Below are 26,309 nucleotides of genomic sequence, written 5' to 3' on the forward strand. Positions count from 1 at the left end.
TTTATTTCCACCTATAAACAGAGTGATGATTCATCTGTTTAACATGCCTCTACAAGCTGTAATGAATGTGAGGAGACATAATGAATTCAGCAAACGTATATCTCCTCCGACTACAAAAGGTGGCGGTTGTAATGTATTTGCAGGGTGTCGTTTCTCATCGAGAAGCCTTATTCTGTTGTCAGCACTGTCGACAGAATTTCATATCGCAGGGGGGGAAAAAGGCAGAAGCGCTCGTCTCCCTGTCTAATCCACTGGGCTGCACCAGTGAGCGTACAGCGGGCTGGAAAAGATAACTTCTCCCAGGGGGACGCTGCCAGGCTCAACTCCTGATCACCGCCTCCCGTCATCTTTGTTCCCGCTCAAATTTATGAGGAAAAACGCAGTGAAAGTTTACCCAGTAGCCAAACAGTGTTTAATCCATTGGAACTTTTAACTCCGAAAGGGATGCTGGACTTTCTACCTGCCCCATTAAGTGGATTAACGCAGTGTGACAACAGTATCATAGAGGTGTTATACAGGCCAGTGTCTTCAAAGCCACCTTTTGTTCCTGTAAACCAATTGACAACCTGGCAGCTTAATCCTACTAAAGGAAAGGATCAAGTGAAACTTTGTTGGATGAAAGAGTGAAACGCTGAAAAAGACATGAAAAGGAAACACTATAACCCACAGTATACTGTATATTTACCACCTGGGGATTTGATTCTCCATAAATTAATTAAATCAGCAAAGAGCGGGACCACTGACTGTTTCTCTCGGCCATTTATTAGTTGAAAAATCTAATTTTACACCTCTTTCATGTTTTCATGTCCATCTACTCTGCCTCAACTTGCTGTGTGGATTCCTACTCCAGGATGCTTTAATGCCTGGTTCACACTACACCACTTAAGCCCTGATTTTCCATTGGAGCTCCCCGACAGAAGACCCAGATCAGAGGCAAATCGGCGTTGGCTCGATGCTCGCAAATCGGCGCTCAAGCGATATGTGTGAACTGTTCAAAGAGTGCATTGCAGACACAACCCAGATATCTAGCAGGTTAAATATCCAACACGTTCTCATCCCAACTCGTCACATACTGACGCTTGGTCCCCCTTGGCGTCACTTTCTAACACACTGGGTAGCCCAGCGCGTCAAACGATGCTGCTCCATACGGTCGCAGTAAACAGGTGGTTAAAGTTGTGAATTCAAACAGAAACACTTGCTCAGGTTTAGAAAAAACAACATGGCTTGGGTTAAAATAAGTACGTTTGTAAAGTGAAAATGAAACGTTGTGAACACAAAGCAAACAACACGTTGTTGGTTTCACACAGGACATGAACAGCGGCCTCCTGGATGAAAGTCTTGTATTTGATGGACCCATCCACCATCCCTCCATTACACTCGTGTTTTCGCTCTTTAAACTACGTCACTACAGTCCTTTCTTTGGGTGTTTAATAATGACGTAGACGGGTTTACATTGGAGTTAAGTGAAAACCAGGTGCGTCTCATACAGACGCTAAAGAGTGCCTTGTGCATTGGTATCACACGCCGAAAGGTTGTGATAAAGTGTCGGTATTCGTCGCCCTGGAAATGATAACGGGCTAAAATATCCAGACCTGTCTGGGAGCTACAGCCAATGAGAGCACAACCCTGTTGGAGGGGTCACCCCTAACGATAGGAACTTTACTGTATGTGATGCATTTGCAGCACGGATCAAAGTTGTTGTTGCATCTTTAGGAAACAGGCTATAAATGGTAAAGACGTGGAAACAGGCTATTTCATGAGCCAACGACAACATTGACAAGCACGACTACAAAGAAAGTTTGCTCCGGCTGGTGGGCGGTGCTTGGTATTTCCTCGAGAGATCTCAACAATGGCGGCGGCGTCACAAACTTTCTCATTTCACAGCTAAACCGTACACTACAAGATGTTTCTGAAAACATTTGAGGAGAGAAATAGGCATTACAGTAACAGAATATTGATTCATATTTGATCAGAGCTGCCTAGTTTGACCGTTTGGTCGGAGTTCGCGAGTGATTGACAGCCGGCGCTCATAGACGGCAGATGGACGGCAGACCTCAGATCAGCTCTTACTGCTTGTTTTCCTCCGGTCTGTGAAATCTTACAGATGCCATTAGGAGCACCGGAGGACACCGGAGGACACCGGAGGACACCGGAGGACACCGGAGGACACCGGAGGACACCGGAGGACACAGAGGCACATGATTCAGATTACCTGTCTCATGCACTACTGTCAGGATATAGTGACTATTTTATATTTCTCTCCACTGCTGCTTTAAAATAGGAAGTTTCTTTAATACAGCCCCTGGTGCACAAATTAAAAATGTCTCAACATATCTGATTTACATAACAGAAATGTCGTATAACCAGGGATGCAGTCAGGTTACACTGTCTCCTCTTGTCTGCCGAGCTCTTCCTCATCTTCCAAAACAAAAACATCAAAAAGCTAATTAACCAACTCCACACATGTTATCTTCAAACAACCAAAACAAATCAGGACTCTTTAATGACGGCTTATACATAATAATAATTAACAGGGATTCACAGTTTGAGCTGTACTGAATAAAGAGATAAACCGTCCTCAAGTAGACAGTATGTGCACATTTTAATAAAATGACATTACTCTCATCCATTAAGGAATAACTGCTATTTTACCAGCAGCAGATCTATCAGCGATTCCCCGTTGAGCTCATTTGAGCCTTTAGTTAGTGCAGATTCCTTGACTCTCTTCCCGGTGCCCTCGGGGTGCCGCACTGATCTCACTCATCTTTTCATACACTCACAGCAGTCCGCTCCTCCCACACAGAGATTTGGACGCTTGTTAAGTTCATTTACAGGGCCGGAGGGGGGCAGACTGTGGCTAGACATCTATTTTATAAATAAAGACCACTGTAATCTTTCTGTGTAAAAGCCTCAACCTGAAGCGAGTAATTAAGTTTACTGGCAGCCAAGGTCACTGTGAGGACAGAGCTGCCGCGGTCATTTCTGGAAACGTAAGACGGACAAACAATACTTCGTAATCACAGGACAATTAAATAAAGGTCTTCTCTTCTTCACCTGCTTTCATTTCAAGTCTTCAATCTGTGTGTAAAATCAACGCCTGCATTATAAAGAGGGATCCAGGGTGAACACGGATTCAGTTTCCAATCAAAGTGAGATTATTTTTGATTTATTATAACACGATATTTCAGGATAGAGTCCCTCTCCTAATAATTGACATCATTATCAGCCTTCATCCACATCCATAATCAGCTGACCTTTATTCTAAACTAGCCGGCAGATAAAACCCAATACGGGGTATTGACGGAGCCGGCTCTGAGCTTTATCACAACAACAGAAAAGCAATTTGAGGCAGAGAAGAAAGAGAGAGAGATTGAACAAGTCTTATAGATTTGGTGACACATGATATAAACTAAGAGGCAGAATTGAGTGCTGGTTAACTCCGAATTATGTTGCATCCCACGTCCAACATGCAGAGATTCAGAGGAGCATTTGGCCTTGAAGTCAGACCTCCCATGTATTACAATGACCTGTGCTCCAGCTGTAATACAGATGTGCCCCTTGGGAGGGTCCTGTGAATAACCTACACTAGTTCAGCTCGTATTTATGTGTCTTCTTCTTGCTGAAGTTTGTACAGGGTACGTGCAAAAAGACAGAGAACAAGCCTTACATACTCTAGGGACTAGACTCTCCGGACTCAAATATCTCAACAACTATTGGATGCATTGCCATACAATTTGGTAGAGATATTAGCGGTGCCAAGAGGATGAATCCTACTGACTTTGGTGACCCCCTGACTCTTTGTTCAGCATCACCAGCAGGTCAAAGTTTCAAATCATAACACAACAGCAACTGAGCTTGTGTGTCTATAGATGCAAGTTTAAGGCACTTCAGCATTGACTTCACTTCACAGACCCAGATGTACCCGCTGGTCAGGTTAGAGGACTACATGTTATGGTTAAAAGCTCCAGAAAAAGCTAGTGGGGGGACCTTGACTTGGTATTGGTCTGTCAAACTAGAAGACTGATTGAATTTTGATGCTTTATGTGGCATCAGATCGAGGTCACGGACACAAGAAACCTCAAAGACTGTTGATGTGAATGTCAGTCTCCAGAGTCAGTCACTCACTTTGTATTACCACACTAACCCTCCTCAGTTTTCCAGCTTTATAAAAAACGTTGTGCTACATCTGCCTTTGCTTCTGAGAGACAACATTCATTGTTCACACGGCCACAAGAGGTCGCTTGTCTGGAAAATGTATAAATAGTTTGTTTTCTGTCTTTGACCACATGACGAATGGTGTTGTTTTCTGGTGAGGACATTCTCCCCAGAAAGCTAACCTCCAAATCCATCATCCACATCCAGTGAATCACTACCACCGGTGAGACGTCACAGCATCACTGGTGCTTCACAGGGTGTTAACACAGCCGAGCTTAACCAAGCACGGTTCAGTGATCCCACAGTAAAGATGCAGTTGGACAGACTTCCACCTCTTCAGAGATCGTCATCCTCCTTCATCCTTTACCTTTATGTATGTTATTATCCCATGCTGTGTGCTGGAATGGCAGCACACTTCAGTGCATCCAGATTGTGATGCACGCTCATGTGAGCGTCCATGGACGCACTCGCAGAATATTTCATGGGTGTGTGTGTCTAATGAGGAGAACCTGGAAAGTGAGCGACGCAGACTAAATATGTCACCCTCCACTGGCTGTAGTAATTAACGGAGGTTGACCTCTGCTCCCGCCAGCTCCACTAATCAGCAGAGCTGCACGTTCAAAGATGTTAAAAAGAACCTCCTTTTAATTATACTGGAGATGTGACGTCACATAATGTTTCACGGAAATTAGACAAACAAACCAAAAAGATTCAGTTATGCAACATATTTTGCCAAGAGCTCATTTCTTATTTATAAAACCCTTGGGTTTTGGTGTTTTGGCACAAGTAGAGGTTTCATTTGATCATTTTGGGAGAGAATATTCATGTAAATTCAGCTTGTGATAATGAAATAAAGGAGATTGCTTGTTCTCATACATTTAGGTATCTGGAGTGCCTACCAACTCGCAAACTGAAATGAGACAACCCAGTCAGTTTTGTGGGCTGTCTAGAGCAAGTATAACTACAAACGGTGTATGAGAACAGTCTGATCTCTTTAGTAAGTAGCCGAGTAATAAGCGGGATAATGTACATGGAGCAGGTCATTATTGCAAAATGAACCCCGACAGGGGTACTGTTGAGTCTTGAAATCTCAAGCCTTGGGTCTGGAACGGCTTCAATGTTCTTCAATGTTCAATTTTAATGGTGTCAGAAAGTCAACACAGGTTACTCAAATGAATCACTTGAAGCTGTACAAGTATATTGTGTTTAATATCATCAGACACAAACACAACCAAAACCCGAGCCGGTCCGGACACGACTACTCGCGGGCTCCAAAAACAAACCCATATATACTAGATCAAAGAACTTATCCAAGCAATATATCTTCGAATCCTTAGTTTTTATTGGTCTCTGTCAACATATCCACTAATCAACATATCGTAGGTGCCTCCCCTGCCATCCATTATGTCAGAGACAGATTCCCTGTTTTGGGCCTCTTTAGCGTGGCATCTTTTCTACACAGCTGCGAGGCGACTTGGAGTTCGTTTGCATTACATCACTTATAGCCGTAAATTACAGCATTGGGGGTCTTGAAACCTACAACAGCACTATGGTTGTATGCTGTTTCAGTAATAAAAACAGGGTTATAGGATTAATACTTTTATCATTGTTTATCACATTTTTATATAGTTAAAAAGGGATTACTTCTACAGTACACGAAGCTGTACAGTATCCGTTACATATTGTAACGTGGGTGAAATATCCCTTTACAGGCCAGGGTCAGAACTACAAGCCTCTCTTAAAACCCTTTCACAAGTTGCTGTGTCATGTTTGTTTGCAGCTTAATGAATTCAGATTCTGGGTCAATGTTGGATCAATTCAGCAAATACGGCTGCGTGTTTTGTTCCCAGTTGCATTCTGAATTTTCTACAGCTCTTATCAGAGCGTCTGACTGAGGCTCATGGGAATGATGTTCCAATGAGAGATAAAAAAAACTGATGGCTTTAACATAAAGCTACTGTATTGGTACATATTTGGGAGACACTACAGTTGGTTAAAAACACCTCCGGCACCCTGTTAGTATGACATGTTGAATTCTGCTGCTAATTTTATTTAAACTGACAGCGTCCATGTCACCACATGCCGGAGGTAAAACATTTTACAGGATTTTTTTCCTGTCGACAAGAATAAAAGGTGAACATTTAGATCGATTCTGCTGGTAATCTGTTAAATGGGATTTTCCAGGGTGGAAAAAAAAAAAGTCTTTATGTTCACCTGACATGAAAAGATCTGAGAAACACGTCACGTCTTTTAATTTAAAATTGGCCCGTTCACTACATGTTGTTGTTGTTTTGGTGTTTTATTAAGCAAATGTAATGTAATCTCCTCCAACATGCTTTCTTTAGAGGGTGGCACATGATATTTAATATAGATATTTAAATTGTCTGTTGACTTTTCTTCAGTTCCCAGTTTATCTGAAAGGTGCTTTGGTATTTAATGTGCTGCCAAAACTGAGATATATTAAACATAACCGGCTGCTCTCGTGTTGTCATTGAATTACTAAAAAGTAAATGTTCCCATGTCAAAATACTTGTCTTAACAGAACACACGGGTAGTTTAAATTAATATCTAACAGCGTTAGGTTGTCACAGTGTTTGGAAAGTTTTAGTTCTCGTTAACATGCAAATGTGTGCAGTCATGAGCTGTCTAAAATCTAATCATTTCCACTGTAGGTGGAAGCCGCGGAGGCAGGAGGGGAACTTTCTCTCATGTTTCACACAATAACCCCCGATGTCACAAAAACGGATTACATTGTAAATTGTTCAACACTTTCAGATGTTGTGACAGCTGAGGTCAAAATCCCACTTTTCATTTCCAGCAGACGCTGAATCAGCTCGGTGGTTAAAAGCAAAAACAAATAACTTCTCTTAGAGAAGCTGTCATCCCCTCTTGAGGGTTTTTCTCTCTAATGAGAGGCACATAATGGGATGCTGGCATGCAATCTAATCGTGCATTCAGCCTCTGCGAAATCAGACAAATTAACACTTTTGTCCCTTGACACAATTTGTCCGGTAATATACTGCGATTTCTGATACATGGTCAAATTTTTGGGAAGATGAAACAACACGCACACCATGCTTTTTAGTCATCTAGTTTCAAGCATCTCACTGAGATCCTGATACAAACCTGGATACTCTGAATTGATGAGTCAGTGTACTAATGCCAGTGGACCATTAAGGTTGTCGGATGCCTGAGACCCGCGGGATCCACTGGTACCTATCGGTAAGAACACTAAATAACGCTCTAAACTTACGCTAAATTTTGGCGAGGGAAAAACGGTCATGGCTATTTTCAAAGGGGCCCCTTGACCTCTGACCTCAAGATATGTGAATGTAAATGGGTTCTATGGGTACCCACGAGTGTCCCCTTTACAGACATGCCCACTTTATGATTGAATGCAGTATAAATGTGTTATTTTCACCTATTTTAAAATGATGTGTTTGAATATTTCTGCATACTTGGGTCCCTAGAAAGTCTAGAATTCCATACATTGGGTATCACTGTAAAGCTGAGACTCTTGTGGATCCAATGAGCCCAACTGTATTCATGTGTGATGATGTTAGTCCCCATAGGAGACATTTCATTATAGTGAGACCATTTTTTTAAACTTAACCTCACGGTATAAAATGACCTGTTGTGACATCTAGGATAATCAAAGCTTCATGAAACTTTACAACCACAAATTAGAGACCTAGAGCATTCAGAGGATGGATGGCTTTCCTAGCTAGATTGACAATAAGGTGGTTTCTGAGCAGTTAATCAGAACAAAAGTGTTCGCCATCCAATCACCAAAAAATGCAATTCTTGCAGAAATCTCCAAATGTCAAAAGTTTTTGATCCCAAATCACAGCATGGCTTTTTCTATGGTGTTCCTCAGGGTCTTGGTGTCTTAATGTGGTATTTTGGAGGGATTATTGATCATTTTTATCAATTCTCGATTGGAAGAAAATGGTTAAATTTAGCGTCAAATCTGTGTAACAAATGGTATCAACCCCAACATTTCTGCAACAACTTATGAGACATAATAGAGCATGGGGATGACCATCACATACTTCTATCATAATGATTAAAGCCCTTATACACAATTAATTAATTAATTAATTCGTGTTTATTTCTAATTTATGACTAGAACAACTTGACACACAGTTGCTGAGCTGCATTTCAAATTAATCTTTAGGTTCACAGCTTTCAGATGATGTACACCGCTTCTATGTGACATCTACTGTTGACCTGCTATCTCCCCCTAAAGACCCCCTGTACCCCCTTAAAAGAGGAAAAAACAGGTCTATTGTGGGTCTCAGAGGGTTAATGAAGGGCTGTTTGTCTGACAGCTTGTTTTGGACTTTCTCTGTCCTAGTTGCCAAAACAAAACAAGCAATTACTGCAGCTTTAAGATTGTCTGTAGGATAGGAAATACAAGTATGATAAGCCATATTTTAAATTGAAACCACTGGCTGTTATATCCTCTATGATAGATGAGGTGAAGAGCTACAATTTGTAAAAGTAAATTGAAGTGAAAGTACTGAAAAAGTTTTTTTCTCATCTCATGCACATGAAAGAAAAAACAGAGAGAATTTTGCATATGGAATCAGTGATCCCTAATGTGATTTATCTATTATCCATTTCCATTTCATTTCCTGCACAGTGATGTGAGAAAATCACAAGGTGTTTAACCTAGTTTTGCAGGCCGCATTACTTTGCACTCAATTTATGCATTTTGACTTTGAGCTATTTAGAGCTAATAGCATCCTAATTGCACTTCCATTCCACCTGAGCGAACCCAAAAACATAAATTGTGTGAGTTCACACGCTGATTATTTCGTGAAAGTGTTCATGCAGGTGTTAAAGTACAGCTGGCTCTGCCTGCTGATCGATATTCAACGCCTGAAATAAAACTACAGATTTGCTCAGCTGTCATCAAAAAGTGCAAAGTTGCATCGGATCATTTAAGATCTTTGAATGTGCATGTTTCTGCGTGCAATGCACCCAGCTTTGCTGCGTATAATGAACGTGGCTCTCAGCTGGGAGGTGAGTGCCCGGTCAGCCTCACTCAGTGGGAATTGACGCTGCAGTTTTGCCTGGAGGGAAGTAATGGAGCTAACATGATGCTCCTCTTAACTGAGCATTGTGGCGGCTACTTTGACAGCAGCCATCACTCAGAAACACCTCCCGTCCCTGACAGCTGTGTCTCCTTCATTAGCTCTTTTAACGCTATTAAGGCCGAGAGAGCGGACCATTATTATAAAAAGCACAGTGTTAAACAAGCTGCTTGGCTGTGCTGCCACATCAAGCACAAATGTGTGAATGTGTATATTAAGCCTATTTTCTTCCCTGATAACTCTATATACTGTGGTGGAGGCCACAGGCTGTTTCCTCACCAGTTTTGCTATAGCCCTCTCAACGCTCTTATGGAGACCAAATTTGTAAAATGTCACCTCATGCACAAATGAAGTGAGAAATTGTCTGCTGTTTTTTGCTTTGAGACAAGAATTTGCTGAGGTTAATGTGCCTTGATATTAGCCCGCACAGGCACTCTGAGCAATGGACACTAAAAGACTTACTATATGTTCATGAATTGAGAGGTATGGAGGAAGTGGAGCTTTTCAAAGGCCTGAATCAACCGGCCCAATCACCTTTCGAGGGGTCCATTATCAGGATTTAATGGACAACATGAAGGCCAGAACCCTCTGCTAAATTGCCCCTGCGAAGTCTGATGCTGGTTGCACAAAATGGGCGTGATAGTTTGCTTGACAGCGCGCAACATCACTCCAGAGACAGCAGCGAGGTGTGCTGTGTTGGCTCTCTGTATATATACTTATATCTTGTGCACACAAACATGATAGTAAGCGTCTATGTGAGTATAATTGTTATCATTATTTCAATTGTGGTGAAAACTGGCACTGACTGTTGAAAACTGGGACATTTGAGTGTTACAGATATTTGTCTGGACTCGGGAAACCTAGCTTGAATCCGGGACAATGCTGGACAAACCGGGACAAACCGGGACGTCTGGTCACCGTACACAAAAACAATCCCTTTTTGTTTCGGGTGAATGTTCAATACAATGTTGTTGAAGCCACAGATTTAGCTTTGTCTGTTGTTATTACGGCCGCAAACAGCGCAACAAGTATCAGAGCGCCGCAAGGACATTTTAGAAAACGCAAATTTAACGTTAGTTAAATATCTCACCGGAAGTTACGCCCATAATCATTTCTACTGTAACACCCCCGAGAATAAGGTGGATATGGAGACATCTGTTGACACAACACTGTAAAGGAGTTAAAGCGAGACCTCGTGAAAATGGGAGTCATAACTCACTGCTGTTTTCTCCTGACAAAGCTGTCGATGCATACACAAGGACTGTGGAAAGTTTAAAGGCTTCAGACACCACTTCTCTGTTAGAAAGTGTAGAACATATTGACTATATCTATTCAAGCACGCCTGGTTTTCAAAAAGTGTTGAACTGCATTTTTTAAAGCTGACTTCTAATCAATGACCTGCACAGCAAATGTCCCCCTTTTGGATGCCCATGCCACTCCAAAGCCCCAATCCATCGTTTCAAAAAACAAATTGGTCGATATGTCGGCCTCAAAACATCGCTTCAAACAATGACTGTGATAATAAGCCGAGGGTTCCCTCAGCACATAAATCATTAAACACACAGCGGGAACAACGCACGCTGTACAATAACTGATGACGCCGTAAACATTTTAACACTTTCTCTCAACGCTTGTCATCCATCATTCCCTGGGAAACACCTGATTGATCTCCTGTTTTCAGCAGCAGCAGTCTCTCTGGAGCTTCACATCATGTTTTTTCAGTATTTCAACCTCATATAAATTCAGCTTTTGTTACTGCAGCCCTGAATTATTCTTCTACGGAAAAGAAAGGATCGGCCAGAATTCAAAGACATCTGCAGTCCTTTTGTTTCAGAGTAAGAAAAGACCTGGGATGCAAATCAGTATTACCTTCATTTGTTCCTTTCTTTGCCAGGAATTATGTAATTTGCAAGAAAATTGGGTAATTATTGCGCTCAATGCTGTCAAGTAGAGACACAAATTGAATTACACCCATCACCTTTTTTCTGAAAGTCACAGAAATTAGGATGCACAGCAAAACAGGAATATGACGACCACTGTAGGAACACTGACTTCACTTTATTACACTCCTGTAGTTCACAGCGTCGTTGCATCTGACTGGGCTGTACCCCACAGCTATCCAGATGGCTCATGCATCTGCAGATTAAAATAGTTACAAGCAGCTCCTCCACAAACTGACTAATAGAATCCTACTGTTGCCCCGAATACTGAGATAAACACAGGCAACGTTACAGTAAATTAAATATTAATGTAATAAAGGAGTTCATAGCAGGACGCCTTGCTCCTTTATGCCTAAAATAATGCCTTTCCTATGCCACTGTGAAACATAATGGCTGATTGAATCTGCTTAATTAACCATTAGCAGAGAAAAGGACGGGCGCTTTACAGATTCTTTCAAGGGGGAGAAAACTGTAGCTAAGTAACACTGAAAAAACACAATAGAATATATGATTGCACCCTCATTTCACCAGAGACACGATTACCTGCATCGCTGTTGTCATAACAGTCAGTAGAGGAAGAAGTACTAAGATCCTTTACTGAAATACCATGTTGTAGGAATATTATATTACAAGTCCTGCATTCAAAATCTTACTTAAGTAAAAGTATAATCAAATGCTTAAATTAAACGTATACTTGTTGGGCAGAATTGTTCCTTTCAGAGAGTTTATATTATTATATATCATATTATTGGAATATTATTATTGATACTTTAACACATAAGCAGAATTTTAATGTGAAAGCTCGTGGAGGTAGAGCACATTTTAACTACTTTATGTACTGTTGGATAGTTTAATCTGTAGTACAATATTACATTTTATAAACTCATCGCATGTTTTGTTGTAAAGTCTTAATCTGTAACTAAAGTTGTCAGATAAATGTTGTGGAATAAAAAGTGCAATATATCTCTCTGAATTGTAGAAGTATAAAGTAGCATACAATTGAAATACTCAAGTAAAGTACCTTAAAATTTTACTTAAGTACAGTACTTGAGCAAATGTACTTAGTTACTTTCCACCACTGATAACAGTACTAGACATTATAACGACTAAATGAAGACATTTTAAATATTTCTCCATAACCTCGTTGACGACTTTAACATGCTCAAAAATATTCAGTATTTTTTGCCCTTATTCCTAAAAATACAATATTCCTACTAAGCTGTTTACATGGCTAATGAAAGTAAATATTCCACTAATATTCCTGTTTACATGCAGCCGTTCATACTCTGATTAACGTAACAGGTGGCGAACACAGCCTCCCTCTTTCGTTCCTTCAACCACCTTCTTGGAAAGATCGGCGTTGTGATATTTGTTCATATCCAAAAACCTGTTGATATCCAAGTCTTTCATAATGTTTCTCCTTCTTTTCTTTTGGGCATGCATCTCTGCAAACTGTCGGCTAGTTGGTTTGTGTTCAACGCACAGAGCTGGACGTAAACAGGCAAAAACCTCAACTGAGACTCATATAGTGAATGTGCTGTATACATGTCCAAAGAATGCTCCTAAAACATGAATAATATCAGCATCTCACACATATCTTAATCTGAAAACGCTCCATTCAGAATAATTCTGAATATCCAAACAGTTTACATGACACGTATCAAAAGTAATATTAGTGTGCATGTAAATATAGTCAATAATATACTGATATATCTTCTGTTTCCAGGCTTCTGAGTCGCCGTCCACATCTCTGACTTTCTTTCAGCACTTCAACTAGGTCTGATGTTGTGCTCATCGACTGCTGTTCCCCCAGTTAGAGAAACAATTGACAAATTAGAGCTTTGTAGGTCAAGAATGGGGACATGGTTGCCCTGTGCCAGAGCCGGAATCAATCCCGGCCCCCACTGGGCGGTCCAAACATGAACTCAATGTCAGACTTAGTAACAAAGTGAAAACAACACAGCAAATCAGGCTGATTAGCAGACTGTAATGAAACAGTGGTGTGGGCTCAGTGTTGTAGTCACGACCAACTAAACCCAGACCACGTCATGACCAAGACCAGAGTGTATCGAGACTGAGACAAGACTTTGAGGGCACCAGTGCTAGTCCCAGTACTGCTGTGTGTTTTTAGGTGGTCAAATATTATTCTCGTCTCCCACGCTCACTTTCCTGAAGTTGTACGGAGAGGGGTGACAGCCATTAACAGTAACAAACATTTTAAATTAGAAATCAAGTTATTGGTTGCATTTCTTTTTTTTTCAACCAATCATATGTTTTTGTTTCACCCCGTTCTGTTCCGTCTAAAAATCCAGTTAGCTAAATACGTCAACGAGTGCTTGAACAACACTTCAATGGCGACTTGCCGACAATGTGACAATGTAGTTGGCCATGTTGGCCGTTTTATTGCTATTGTCGCTCGTAGTGTAAATGTCGCATCAGTCGTTGTCCTGCTTTTCAAGCACTGCTCTTGTGGGGGGGGGTTTCCAGTTCAAATATCATTGCGCTGCCATCTCTGGTTGGCTTTTGGGTTTAGGTTAAATTATGATTTGCGTTCGTGGAGATGACTGGTTTGGTTTAGGGTGATGAAAAAGGATTGGTTCAGGTTAAGGTAAAGTGAGACACAAATTGATGGGAAACAAAATCTGACACAACACCAGGACACTAAACCTTTAACAGCTAAACCTTTAAGTTGGTGAAGCTCCAAATGTTTCGATACAATCAGTTGATATTGTCCAGGACATTCTGGTTTTTCAGAGCAAATGGACCTGCAAACTATTTTGAGGCTGCACTGGGCAGTTTTGCACCAAGTAGCAGCAAACCGTGACAGTACACAGTAAAACAAATCCCATTTATCATTTACTACGACACCCCGGGCACTAAACTAAAAGTCTTCTTCGTCTTAGCGCCTGTTGGGGGTTGAGGTGTTGATGAGCTCAGCTTCCTCTAGAGCATTGATTCATTGCTGTTAGGAGACTATTCTAATCGCAAACAGAGACTTAACTCCACACACGTGGAATAAATAATAATGTAATTGTTTTGGAAGCTAACCAACTATTGATACGGAGTCTATTTAAGGGGTACTAATGTTGATGGAGATCCTAGTTTTAGGTCTCATGGTTAAATCGACTCTCCTGTAGCTCATTGGTTTTCTGGAAGACTTTGGGTTCATTAAAGGTTAATGAAATAGCTTTCTTTATTCCACTCTAAATGTAAACTAATTCCCTCTGCTGCCATAAAACTGTTGCATTAAAAGAAAGATTCTCCATTTATTTCCAAACTCTCTTCTTTAAAATAATTAAAGGGAACATTAACTTTGGTATGCTCCTGAATAATTAGTTTGAAAACTGTAATTCAGACAAAAGCTCCTCTCCAAAATCAATTCATTCCTCACAGCTGTCAAAATTCCCTCGAGCGAGACACCAAAGCCTTGCCCTTTCCTGTCTGGCCCTTTGCTAACCTCGTCTCCGCTGCCGGTCCCACTGCTGCGTCCACCCCCGCTTCAAACACCTGTTACACCGCCGAGTTTCTCACTCATAGTTTTACCTTTAGTGCCAGGAGAGATGTCAGGATTTCCAAACATTTCAGTGGTTATATGGTTGCTCCTAGAGTAGTGTTATTATGGTATGGATGGCCTCTGAGCGAGGCGAACGGCGTTACCACGGTTTTGCACTTGGTGGCTCACATTACCTTAGTCTTGGAAAGGGAGGAGTGAGCGGAGGGTTACTCAGCTGGTTGCAATCTGCAACCACACCTCTAGATGACACCAGATTATACACACTGCACCTTTAAAGTCTTTCATCATGTTTAAAAGTAGGTGTGTTTCTCCTTTTCTTTTCTTTTTGGGCATGCATCTCTGTGCTCAACGCACAGAGCTGGACGTAAACAGGCAAGAGGTTGTGTGTCACAAACTGCTGTAAAAATCTCAACTGAGACGTATATTGTGAATGTGCTGTATACATGTCCAAAGAATGCTCCTAAAACCTGAATAATATCAGCATATCACACATGCCTTAATCTGAAAATGCTCCATTCAGAATAAGGCCTATTTCATGACCCATATCAAATTCACAATATTGTCATATTCTGAATAAAAGTGGAATATTAGTGTGCATGTAAAGTAGTTAGTGATAAGTACGAGTTCTATCTCCCACAATGAAATGCAAGGCGTGATGGTAAACTGTATCAAGAATGTCTGAATGAACGTCAAGATATTCCACATAAATGTCAACCTGCTGGTGGCGCTACTGGACAAACCAGGAGATCACCAAAGACATTGTAATCCATCCTCTGGGCACCATGAACGTCTGTACAACATTTCACGACAATCAGTCCAATAGTTGTTGAGATATTTCTGGACCAAAGCGGTGGACAGACCGACCACGATAAAAAGCCACTACTGGATCTTCCCACATCTCATAACTCATCTACATCTCAGCCAAATCTATTTGGAAGTTCTTAAGAGGAGGTAAAGCGAGGAGGAGGTGTTAAAAACAGTATATAAGTACAATTACAAATCCATAAAACTATTGTCTTCACTGCTCGTGTAAATATCAAAGTGTGAATGAAGCAAAAAAGTGGGAGTTATTTGGTACCAGCAAGTAAATGCTCAAGAACCCGAGAGGCCTTTTGAAGCCCACACACGTCTTTTTTTAATGTTGTGGTTTGTTGATCTGACAACATTTCATCAATCCAGGAAATGAGAGTCCCTTGTCACTTTGGCATTTTGAAAGGACAAAGGATGAGATCATGCCAGGAGTTGTTTCACTTCACTACTCAGCACCGTAGCGCTTCAATAAGATGTAGTAGCCTCCGAGTTTAAAGAAAAAGGATATTACCAACTGCTTCTGTCACATAACTGTAAAATAATCCTGACTAATATACTTTTATCCGTCTGTCCCTGCTTCTTCCTGCCTGGTCTCATAATCACTGCTCTGACTCTATGAATGCTAATTTTATTTTCTGATAATTTGTCACATCCATTTTAACTGCATCTAATTTAATCACTTTGTTTGACTAATGATAACATGCCTTTAGCCTATTTAAATATTTAACAACTGAATTATGTCCATTCATTTTTTTCATTTTGATTACTTAACATTTGCACTTGTGCCGCACACTCGCAAAGACTATCAATTACTTTGAATGCACTTGGCAGCATCAGTGTTTATTTCTTTCTCCACAGGGGTAACAATTAAATATATTGCGATATAATGTGATACTGTAAGTAAGGTGATAAATATTTCAATCTAATTTTAGAAAAACTGTCATAGTATAAAGAACACACCAGAAATACAGTAAATTTTAGATCAGGCAAAAATAACACATTTATACTGCATGCAAAAAACTGCATGGTTTTTGCCCCAAACTGCATGTGATTATCATAAATTGTGAACGTCTGTAAAGGGGAGACTCGTGGGTACCCATAGAACCCATTTACATTCACATAGCTTGACGTCAGATGTCAAGGGACCCCTTTGAAAAATGCCATGCCATGAGAACGCCAAGACTTTCCTTCCAAACGATGAAAGCATGCAGACATGTTTGGGTTTCCTCTCTCCTCAGCGATCCTGTTGGTGTGCCACTAATTTCCTTCTCTCTCTCTCTCTCTCTGTCTGTTTACAGCTACGTTGGGGACCTTGGACTTCAGTTTGCAGTATGACCAGGAGAACAATGCACTGAATTGCACCATTAACAAAGCCAAGGTGAGCCGTGACCATAATTTGCAGCCTCTACATTTACACCAAAATGTTTTTGCTCGGCTATTACTTTACATGAATTTGAAAGAGAAATTGTATGAAATTCTAAGTCAGCATCAGGTCCTTTGGTTATACTGAACATACCAACACGGTACAAGCAACTTGCAGCAAATGTTCTCAGCAGATTAAACTAAACTGATCCCAGATGCCGTGGCCATGATTGATTGACTCTGTCACTACCTTGTAACAAGTTCATAACAGGATGATCAATATAAACCAAGCGACAGCTTTTCAATATGTTCTCAAATTCAATAACTGTCAGACATGAATATTTTTGCAGCAGCCTACTCTCGTGTCAACCTACACGTACTGGCAAAAAGACAGTGGAATAGCGACTTAACACGTCCCACAGCTCTCCCTGTGAGAGAGAAATTTACATCTATTTCCATCTCCGGAAGCATTCATTATTTTCTAAAGCATATTGCTGACAAACACACCAAGAATGTGCATCCAACCAATTGTGCTTCTTAGCCTAAAGCAGCGTTAATAAATAGGTTTTATATTAACAATGACTCTAATGTAATGAAGTCAAACATCTTTTGGAATCGGTGGAGACCAAAACAGAGCTAAAAGGTGAATTAATGTTGGACCAACTGTACGGTGAAATGTCAAATAGTGACCGAGACCTTCAGCTACCTCAACTGAAGAGAAGACTTTATTAAAAACAGGATATTATCAGAGCAGACCTTTATGTTTAATTTCCTCTGGGTTTTTTAGGTATAGGTTATCACACTAGAGAAGACAGTCTGCTCCTGTTTGAGGTGTTAATCTGCCGCTGCTGGTGTTTACTTACTCCATGCTTAACTAGTTTTTCTGATGAATTCAGAGCATTTACATTAGTACAGCAACTCACAGTTCTCAGCTGGTTGAGTTTCTCTTTTGAACAGAAACACTGTTCTTCTCACTTATTAATTAAATCCAATCAGATCTCCCTCGTCTTTCTTTCTCTTCGTATTGAGCTGCTGTCAATGAAACTGTTTAATATTCAAATCCTACCAGCCCAATGCCAGCGTAAAACTGGAGCAGCCAGTAGACTCAACACAACAATTATTATATTAATAAACGCATCTTTCTTATTTTCATAATAACAGAGCTTGATATGAGTTCCTTTTTATGTCATAATGTCACTTTTCTGTGATGTTGTCACCGCCCTCTCGACTTTCACATGCCCCCTGTCTCTTAGCACCTGTTAGAGTAACATCAATACCAAAGTAATGTTCAATCTAGCTGTGGCTGTAATAAACACAGTGCACACGCACAAAAACTAACATCTCCTTTTATTTATTTAGCTTACCACGGCTGCACATGCTACCCTCCTAACAGGCTAACCAGATTTATGATGTGCTAGCAGTGTCAGCATACTTCTGTAGTTTAGAGCAACCTCAGTAAATGACTGTGTCTCCCCCTAAATGGCGGCGTTTCGAGGCTGATGTCTCTGCGCATTACGCACCACCTCTCCGCCCAGCTGCAAACACGTGTGTAATGCAGCCCGCGGAGGCTTCCTCTCAGCCCTTTCAGATAGAGCGATTGGATCTCAATGTGAACACTGGAGACACATATTAATACCAGGTGTAAATGTAATCAGGTTGAATCATATCTAGATACAATCTGGATATGAGACGGTGTAGGCCTTAAGAGGGACGGGAGAACGATCAACCTTAATTTATTAAGGTATCGCAAACACTCAGGTTCAGGCAAGGTCAAAAAATCATTATTAGATATGTGTATAAAACAAACGTTTGTTTAAAATGCATACAACCTCGTCAAAATTATAATCAAACACACGTCAAATTGCTTGGGGGTCATGTGATTGGCTGAAATGTGAAGGGGCGGTGGCACCAACATTTATTTATACTGTATATTTCATATAATGTATTCATACAATTTGTTTGAAATGTACACGTTGGGTTCATTTGCACACCTAAACTAAATTCTGAATTATTAATACTAATATTCAATACGTTTGTGATAAAGTTCAATTGCTATGCCAATACAGTTTTTAAGTTATTAACTATTACAGTGCACAGAGTAAATAAAATCCAAAATGTGACATTTTCAGTTTTTCATTCACATGCTATTTTTATTCATTTATGTATGTTTGTAAGAGCAGCCTGTACTGTATATTATGGGGCACTAGATCAGAGTAGATTAATGTTGCACTGCTTACAGGCTTCCAATGGACAACTCGATTAGCATTGATGAATTATTATCCAATAAATAAACCAAATTCCCAGCATATTGGAGGCAGATTGCAATATCCGAACTATATTTTCTAATAAAAAGCCAATTTTGATCCCCAGTAAATATGAGTCCGGGGGTGTCGTCCTCTCCGATTCCCTCTCCTGTGTTTGTTATGATGAAGTGTTGGTTCTGACGGCCAATGGCTGCCGTCAGCAGCTATAACTCTTCCTATCCGTCTGCCTGAATGGTATGGAGGAAAGTGGGCATCAGAGGAGCCAGTCTTGGCAGGAGCGTTAGACAGCAGAGTGGGCATCAGGCCACCTTGATTTATGGTGGTTATTTTCTATACCGCTCTGCTTCTGGACTTCGGCTGCTGCCTAGTCAACCAGAGAAAATGCCTTTTCCCTCTCAAATACTGCATATACATTTACGTGATTTGCTAAATCCCTTTTTCTAACTATACATTTTTTCTGTTGCTTTTGCCACCAAAGCTGCAGTAGCTTCAATAGTAACTGTTAAATTAGTAACTATAGTAACTATTAGTATTATAATAAAGTCATTTTCAATACATTTTGAGGTAAATATTGGGATAATTTGGCGGTAATTCCAAAGAAATTTCAAATATATTACTTGCTAATTATTACCTAATTAACATGAAATCGGATTTCACAGTTATGCTGAGGACACGGCTGTATCCGACTCTAAAAACTCAGAAAACTCTGCCTTGAGGACTTGCTTGAAGTTTTGCATTAAGACTTGTTTTTCCTGAGGACTTTTTCAAGGACTGCGGTGCTGATGATTGTCGAATGAGACCCATTTTGACGACGTCATGCTGAGAGCATGAATATAGGTCTAAAGTTCTGCAGCGGCGAGAAACCTTCCGACATCTTATACATTTTAATGTGTCCAAGGCCCTTCAGTGGCCCTTCACTCACCTGCCCAACATAACAGACAAAATGCTACCTGCATTATAGACCCTCAATTAAGCTGCCAGTCATCACCTCTGTATTTTCACCTTCCCATTTTTCTTTTCTTCTCTATTATTACAAAGCAAATTATATATCATTTTCAGTCACTTTGTGTTTACCTTTTTTAGAGATTAAAAAAGAAGGAACGAGTAATTCACTGCATCGTCATTACTGCACACTAAAATAACAAAAGCACAATAGTAAGGCACTGTTTTAATTATGTTCCACTGGCGCAATCTATTTTAAGAAAGTTATGGATACTGAGAAACCCTGTAAATATATCTGAGTGTAGCGGAACAATTTCAATCGCGTAAAGTAAGAAGTCTGTGGGTTTCTTACCAACTGCACTTGATAATCTACTTTTGAATTAATATAAAAAGAGAAAATTTAAGGGCTCTGAAGGCAGTAAGGATGAAGGTAGTATGACAAATAACCCACACACTCTCTTGTTAACATTTAATTAAATTCTTCACCTTGACATGTGTAAGAGCCAGAAGTATTTGATAATTACCTTTTAGTTTTTTTTAATGAATGCTACTCTTACAAGATAAAATAACTGCTGCACCTGTAGGGCTTCTTTTACCCCATATGGTTTAAAACCACGTGACTTATGTTGTCTTTTTAGAGGTATTTACTTTGTCAAAATGAGCTTTGTTTTATTTCCCAACTGACATCCATCCCACCACGCAAATCACTGCCGGAGGAGGAAAAGCTGCCGCTCGTTTGAACCAAATACGTTACAGTGACATCAAATAGTGTTTCAATTAAGCTGAGGGTGTGGGCACATATGGTGTAGCTATGAGCAATGATGACTATCTTGGCGTCCGTCAATCAAATTTTATAATTATTAAGAACAGTCACCAGTTAATGCTATTATTATTATTATTATTTACTACGTGATTCTATTTAGATAAGTATATTTTAATGAAACCTCGATTCATGTTCCAGAAACGTTTAACCTCTTTGCTGCTGTATTAAAAAAAAGCTCTGCTGACAGATGAAGGAATATTCTTCCATTGTGCAGCGTAGAGTAGTTTTAGCTTTCAGTTTCCTCAGTCTCACCAAATGGTGTGTGAATGGCACGGCAATTTGTAAGTCATTTCAACTTATGCCCGAAGGGAGGTCAACGTAGGCCCGCCAGGGCGTCAACGTAGGCCCGACGGGGAGTCAACTTAGGCCCGATGGGGCGTCAACTTATGCCCGAAGGGAGGTCAACGTAGGCCCGCCAGGGCGTCAACGTAGGCCCGACGGGGAGTCAACTTAGGCCCGATGGGGCGTCAACTTATGCCCGACGGGAGGTCAATGTAGGCCAGACGAGGAGGCAACGTATGCCCGACGGGGCGTCAACTTATGCCCGATGGGAACTCAACGTAGGCCCGACAATGTGTCAGCTTAGGCCCCAATGGGAGTCAACGTAGGCCCGACGGGAAGTCAACTTAGGCCCAGCAGCGAATCAACTTAGGCCCAACAGTGAGTAAAGTTAGGCCCAACAGAGAGTCAACTTAGGCCCGACGGTTAGTCAACGTAGGCCCAATGGTGAGTCAACTTAGGCCCAACGGTGAGTCAACTTACGCCCAACGAGGAGTCAACTTAGGCCCGACGGGGAGTCAACGTAGGCCCAATGGTCAGTCAACTTAGGCCCAACGGTGAATCAACTTAGGCCCAACAAGGAGTCAACTTAGGCCAAACAAGGAGTCACCTTCGGCCCGACGGGGAGTCATTTTAGGCCTGACGGGGAGTCAACTTAGGCCAAACAGGGAGTCACCTTCGGCCCGACGGGGAGTAATTTTAGGCCCAACTTAGGCCCAATGGGGAGTCAACTTAGGCCCGGTGGGCTTGCAATACACTGGCGGAAACCCTGCTACTGTACAGCAATATTCATTAAAGCACTACAGTCCAACACTGCTTGGAACTAAATTAGTAGCCCACATGACAGCTGATAATAACAGTAATTAGAAAAGAAAGAAACGACTCATTTATAAAGCTCTTTTCATCCAGATGTAGGTCAGAGGTCGCCATTACGTCGTCAGTGCAGCACCCCATCGACAACGCCACTCAGTCTGGATAATGATGTAAAATTGTAAAATTAATGGACGACTACAGCCAAAAATTTCAGGGTCAGACATTAGCTTTTGTCAAGCGGGGTATTACGTCTTAACTATCAGTTTTACCTTACTAGAAGCAGTCCATCTATAGCTTCACCATCTTCACAGGCTGCTCAGTGCAGTAAGTGAATCAGGCAACATCCATTGTAATGGCTCACATGATGGATATAAGTCAATTTAGCCCCTTGAAATAGGCTTTAATTGATTTAAAAGGGAGCACATGCATGTGGACATTCAGAAATAGCTCAGAGCTAACAGCGCTTCCTCTACATGGTCGCCGTCTCTGCTGGCTGGAATAGTCAGGATGTGTGAGATCAGACACAAATAACAGGAGTTTGGTCTAAATCTCAGCCTTTGGGGTGTTTAACCTTCACATAGTAGTTGCTCCCGGTGAGATTTTATTGAATTGTACAGAATGACTCAGAGTATTTCCTGATATCACAGTAGCTTGATACTCAATAATGTCACTCGTTTTTAAAGCTACAAGGTAAATGGCCTTTTCTTTGTGTCTCATTTGACACGCTGAATTCCCAGTTGAAGCGGGATGCTGGGGTGAGACATGCTGATGACTCATATTGTGGTTTCTCAGCTGTGCATGGATACAATATTCGGGCCAAATCAACCTGTGATTTCTGCCCACATCTCTCACTTTTACAGCCCGCTCATCCTACAAACAGAGGAGACGACGAGAGGGCAGAGCTTAAGAAAGTCAATAATAAAATGAGCCAAAAACAGATTTACAAATTCTGTATTGACAATATAGATCTGCAGGCTCCTCATTTCTACTCAGCGTCACTGTATCAGGCAGCCACAGGAGAGTTGGTGTTCACAATATTTATATTTGAGTAGAGGTATTTGTGTTCAGCTTTATAGGCCATGCATGTGAATACTTACAAGGTTTTTATCTCTTATAAAAGTACATATAATAGTGAAAGCATTTCACAAAGCTATGCAGTGCTATACTTTGTGTATGCGAAGGCTGAATTCATCAGAACTATATGAATACAACACTACAAGTACAACACGCAGGCACTCTGTAAATAGAAGCATGAATGATGTGAAGCTGCTAGTCTTTCATTCTGTTTGAAGGACAGCCTTACCTGCTGCTACAAACAAACAAATCACATATTCACCCTCTTAGCTCGCCTGATGCCAACATAAAAAAAAAACCTGCATTCCTATTTTGTACTTTTTCAGAAAGTAACACCCCACCGCCACTACCTTTAGCGCCTCTCAAAGAGCTCGCCGCTTCCTCATGAAGTAGCATTACAGCGCTCCTAAATCAGGCAAAACGAGATAGTCTCTCGCCATTGTGCTTTGGTTCTACTTCAGGCGTCCTTACAGCTTGTTATGCCTCACCACATCACCACACAACCATGAAATTATCCAAAGAACTGCTCACTGCAGGAGGCCCGTCTGTATGGAAAGATGCAGCGCACGCTCCTCTGCCATTGTTCCAGTTACTCGGCTACCTTTAAGTGCGGAAAAATTACAGGCCAATTTACAATCCTACACCTCTCTCTAAAATAAAAACTGCCAAACGTTGTAGCTCACTCTGGATTTCAACAGTCTCCCCCTTCAGCTTCATTGGAAATAAGAAACAACCTGTCAGACGCTGACAAGAGCTCTGCGTGAGCCTTCAATCTACCGGACCTCGGACACAGCGGCCTGGATGGCTTACAGCACGTATGGTGGCATCCACAACGCTGCTCCTAAGTGGTTTCACTCACGCCTGACTTTTACAATTTGCTATCTTAGCCTGTAGCAGGTCACAGCTGATCAGAGGTTTGCTTTACATCTTCCTGTGTGCTTAAAAGTGGTAAAAAATAAGTGCCTCTTATTCACATGTTGGCGTGCGTATCGACCGGTATCAGCAAACTCTGTCGACTTATTCCTATTTTTTCATTATTTCTATAATCATGTTATACCGTGTCCGTCATAACCAGCTGTGATTTTACTGCCATTATTATACTTGAGCTGTGTATCTTCTATAGTAGGCCTATAGGGGGGAAAGAAAATGTGTAGGTTTTTGACTTAAAACTATGCAATTTTTTTATTATTGTGTACTATTATTATTACTAATTAAATTATTATATATATCATTTATCACAGCCTTCGTCTGAACATTTAATTCTTCTAGAAATGTTTGACCTAAAAGAGCAGATTCAGGTATCGTTTGAATAATGTTTCATTAATTATAATTGTTCACAAATAAAATATTAACGTGACGTTCTCACCTCCCCTCTCCCCAGTGCCGTGCGTCGGCTCGTCCAGATGTTCCCTAACATAGTTTTTATGATCATACGGCCTCTTCCTAACATACAGCGACAGAGCGAACTCTACCGAATGGAGTGCGAAAAATTTCCCATATATTTTACGAGCGATGTGACTCTTTTTACATGGTGAGCGCGATATTGATTAACTTTCAGCGTGGATTTTGACCAGTGAAAATAGGTTGAAGGTGCGTGAAATATCGCAAAAATAGAGCCAGAGCAAGCGGTGACATGTCGCTCAACCTGTTTGCTGAAGCACGGAGCAGGTTAGGACTGAAAAAACTGAAACAATCTGATGTCCGCTGGTTTGCATCGCGTCCAGTTAGGAAGAGATACTGTTTTATGAGGCTGATATGAGAACCTGATATGGAGAGGGCAGAGAAGAGTACCGGCAGCAAGAAAAAGTCACGACACGCCAAGGAGTAAAATTAAGAATTCAGCAAATTCTTACTTGTCCTTCTCGCTGCCGGCTGCTTGTCTATCAGCTAGAGGGATCTAGTTTGGATTCTGCAGAAAGATGCACAGTTATAAAACATGCATGTTTAAAGTTTAAAGATGGATCACATATTTTATTCATTAGTGCCCCTGTAGCAGCAGCAGGACCTTCAAGGATGGCGATACTAGTCAGTCTGTCAGCTCGTCTGATCATCAGTTTGGTGCATAGCAAGATATCTCAACAACTGCCGGGCAGATTACGGAATGGATGTTGGACACACAGAGCAAGGATGCTCAGCACTTTAAACTCCACTCTTGGTCTGGCCAAACAAAAAGTACAACCTTCGTAGCAGGGATTATTTTCGGAGGGGGAAGCAATCAAATCGTAGGTTCCTGAGTTCCTGCAGAAGGTCATGGCTTCTCTTTCTGTCATAGCCAAGGGGAATAATATGAATGTCTTCCAGGAGAGACTACGTGAATTCAATTCAATATGCTTTATTGGCTTGAATGTGACAGGGATGATATTACCAAAGTGTCAAGTAATAATGAGATTATAAAGAAAAAGAACAAGGTGCAATTCATAAAATTAAGAAAGTGTCTCGGTCCTCTCTATGACGGCTGGCTTTTCACTCCACCTCCTCGTGCGGCTGTTCTACACAAATAGAAATTCTGACACTTCAAGGGTTTGGGTCTGTGCAGTCTGCCCCGGGGGGGATTAAACTCAGCGGTTCTGGGATGGCCGCTCGCCGATATGGGATGATTATGGGAAATGACACACCATTGCAACCCAATTCACAATCTACCTTATTCATATATTGCAAAAAGAGCGAATTTGTAATTTTTCATTTCCACATCAACTCACATTATCTTGAATTAGTGAACATGCCATGTCGAAGAGAAACACATTTGATTAATCAGAAAAATGAATTCAGGTGGAGTTAAAAGGCTTTTGTTTCTTTTAACAGAACGTACACTATCCTTTCATATTAGATTCAATGTTATAAGTAGGCTATAATTATCATAATAATACAAACATTCAGGCTCCCGCATGTGGCTCAAAGGCGAACTGCATATATAAATGTTAAATAAAAGCACTAGAGCACAAAGTTCTTCATAGATCTAGCCTCTTAAATTCGCTCTCAAAGTGCACCAGAAGAGGGTCCGAGGTTCACCCACCATAGTCTCACAAAGTCCTGTGGGAAACACTGTATGACGTCATCAAAACTCATTCCGGTGTCGCTGGTACAAACTAGTCGAACATAATCAGACACTCAGGATTCAGCCTCTGGGGACAAAGAACATCTGAACAAAATTGAATGTCGATCGATCAAATAGTTGTTGGGATATTTAAGACCAAAGTGTTGGACCGACCGACTGATATTGCCACGCCTATAGAG

General features: G+C 41.0%; 2 protein-coding genes across 3 annotated transcripts in view; one reads left to right on the forward strand and one right to left on the reverse strand.

Moving 5' to 3' along the window:
- Positions 1 to 26,309, reverse strand: part of lig3 (ligase III, DNA, ATP-dependent) — a 159,136-nt gene that overhangs the window by 93,424 nt on the left and 39,403 nt on the right. The window lies entirely within an intron of this gene.
- doc2b (double C2-like domains, beta) overlaps positions 1 to 26,309 on the forward strand; it is a 129,360-nt gene that overhangs the window by 47,881 nt on the left and 55,170 nt on the right. For both annotated transcript variants that reach the window (XM_074610000.1, XM_074610003.1), the window contains exon 2: positions 16,817 to 16,896. In XM_074610000.1, coding sequence (XP_074466101.1) covers positions 16,817 to 16,896 — 80 coding nt within the window. The remainder of the gene's footprint in view (positions 1 to 16,816; positions 16,897 to 26,309) is intronic.

Source organism: Sebastes fasciatus, chromosome 16 (assembly GCF_043250625.1).
Source record: "Sebastes fasciatus isolate fSebFas1 chromosome 16, fSebFas1.pri, whole genome shotgun sequence".
Taxonomy (NCBI): domain Eukaryota; kingdom Metazoa; phylum Chordata; class Actinopteri; order Perciformes; family Sebastidae; genus Sebastes; species Sebastes fasciatus.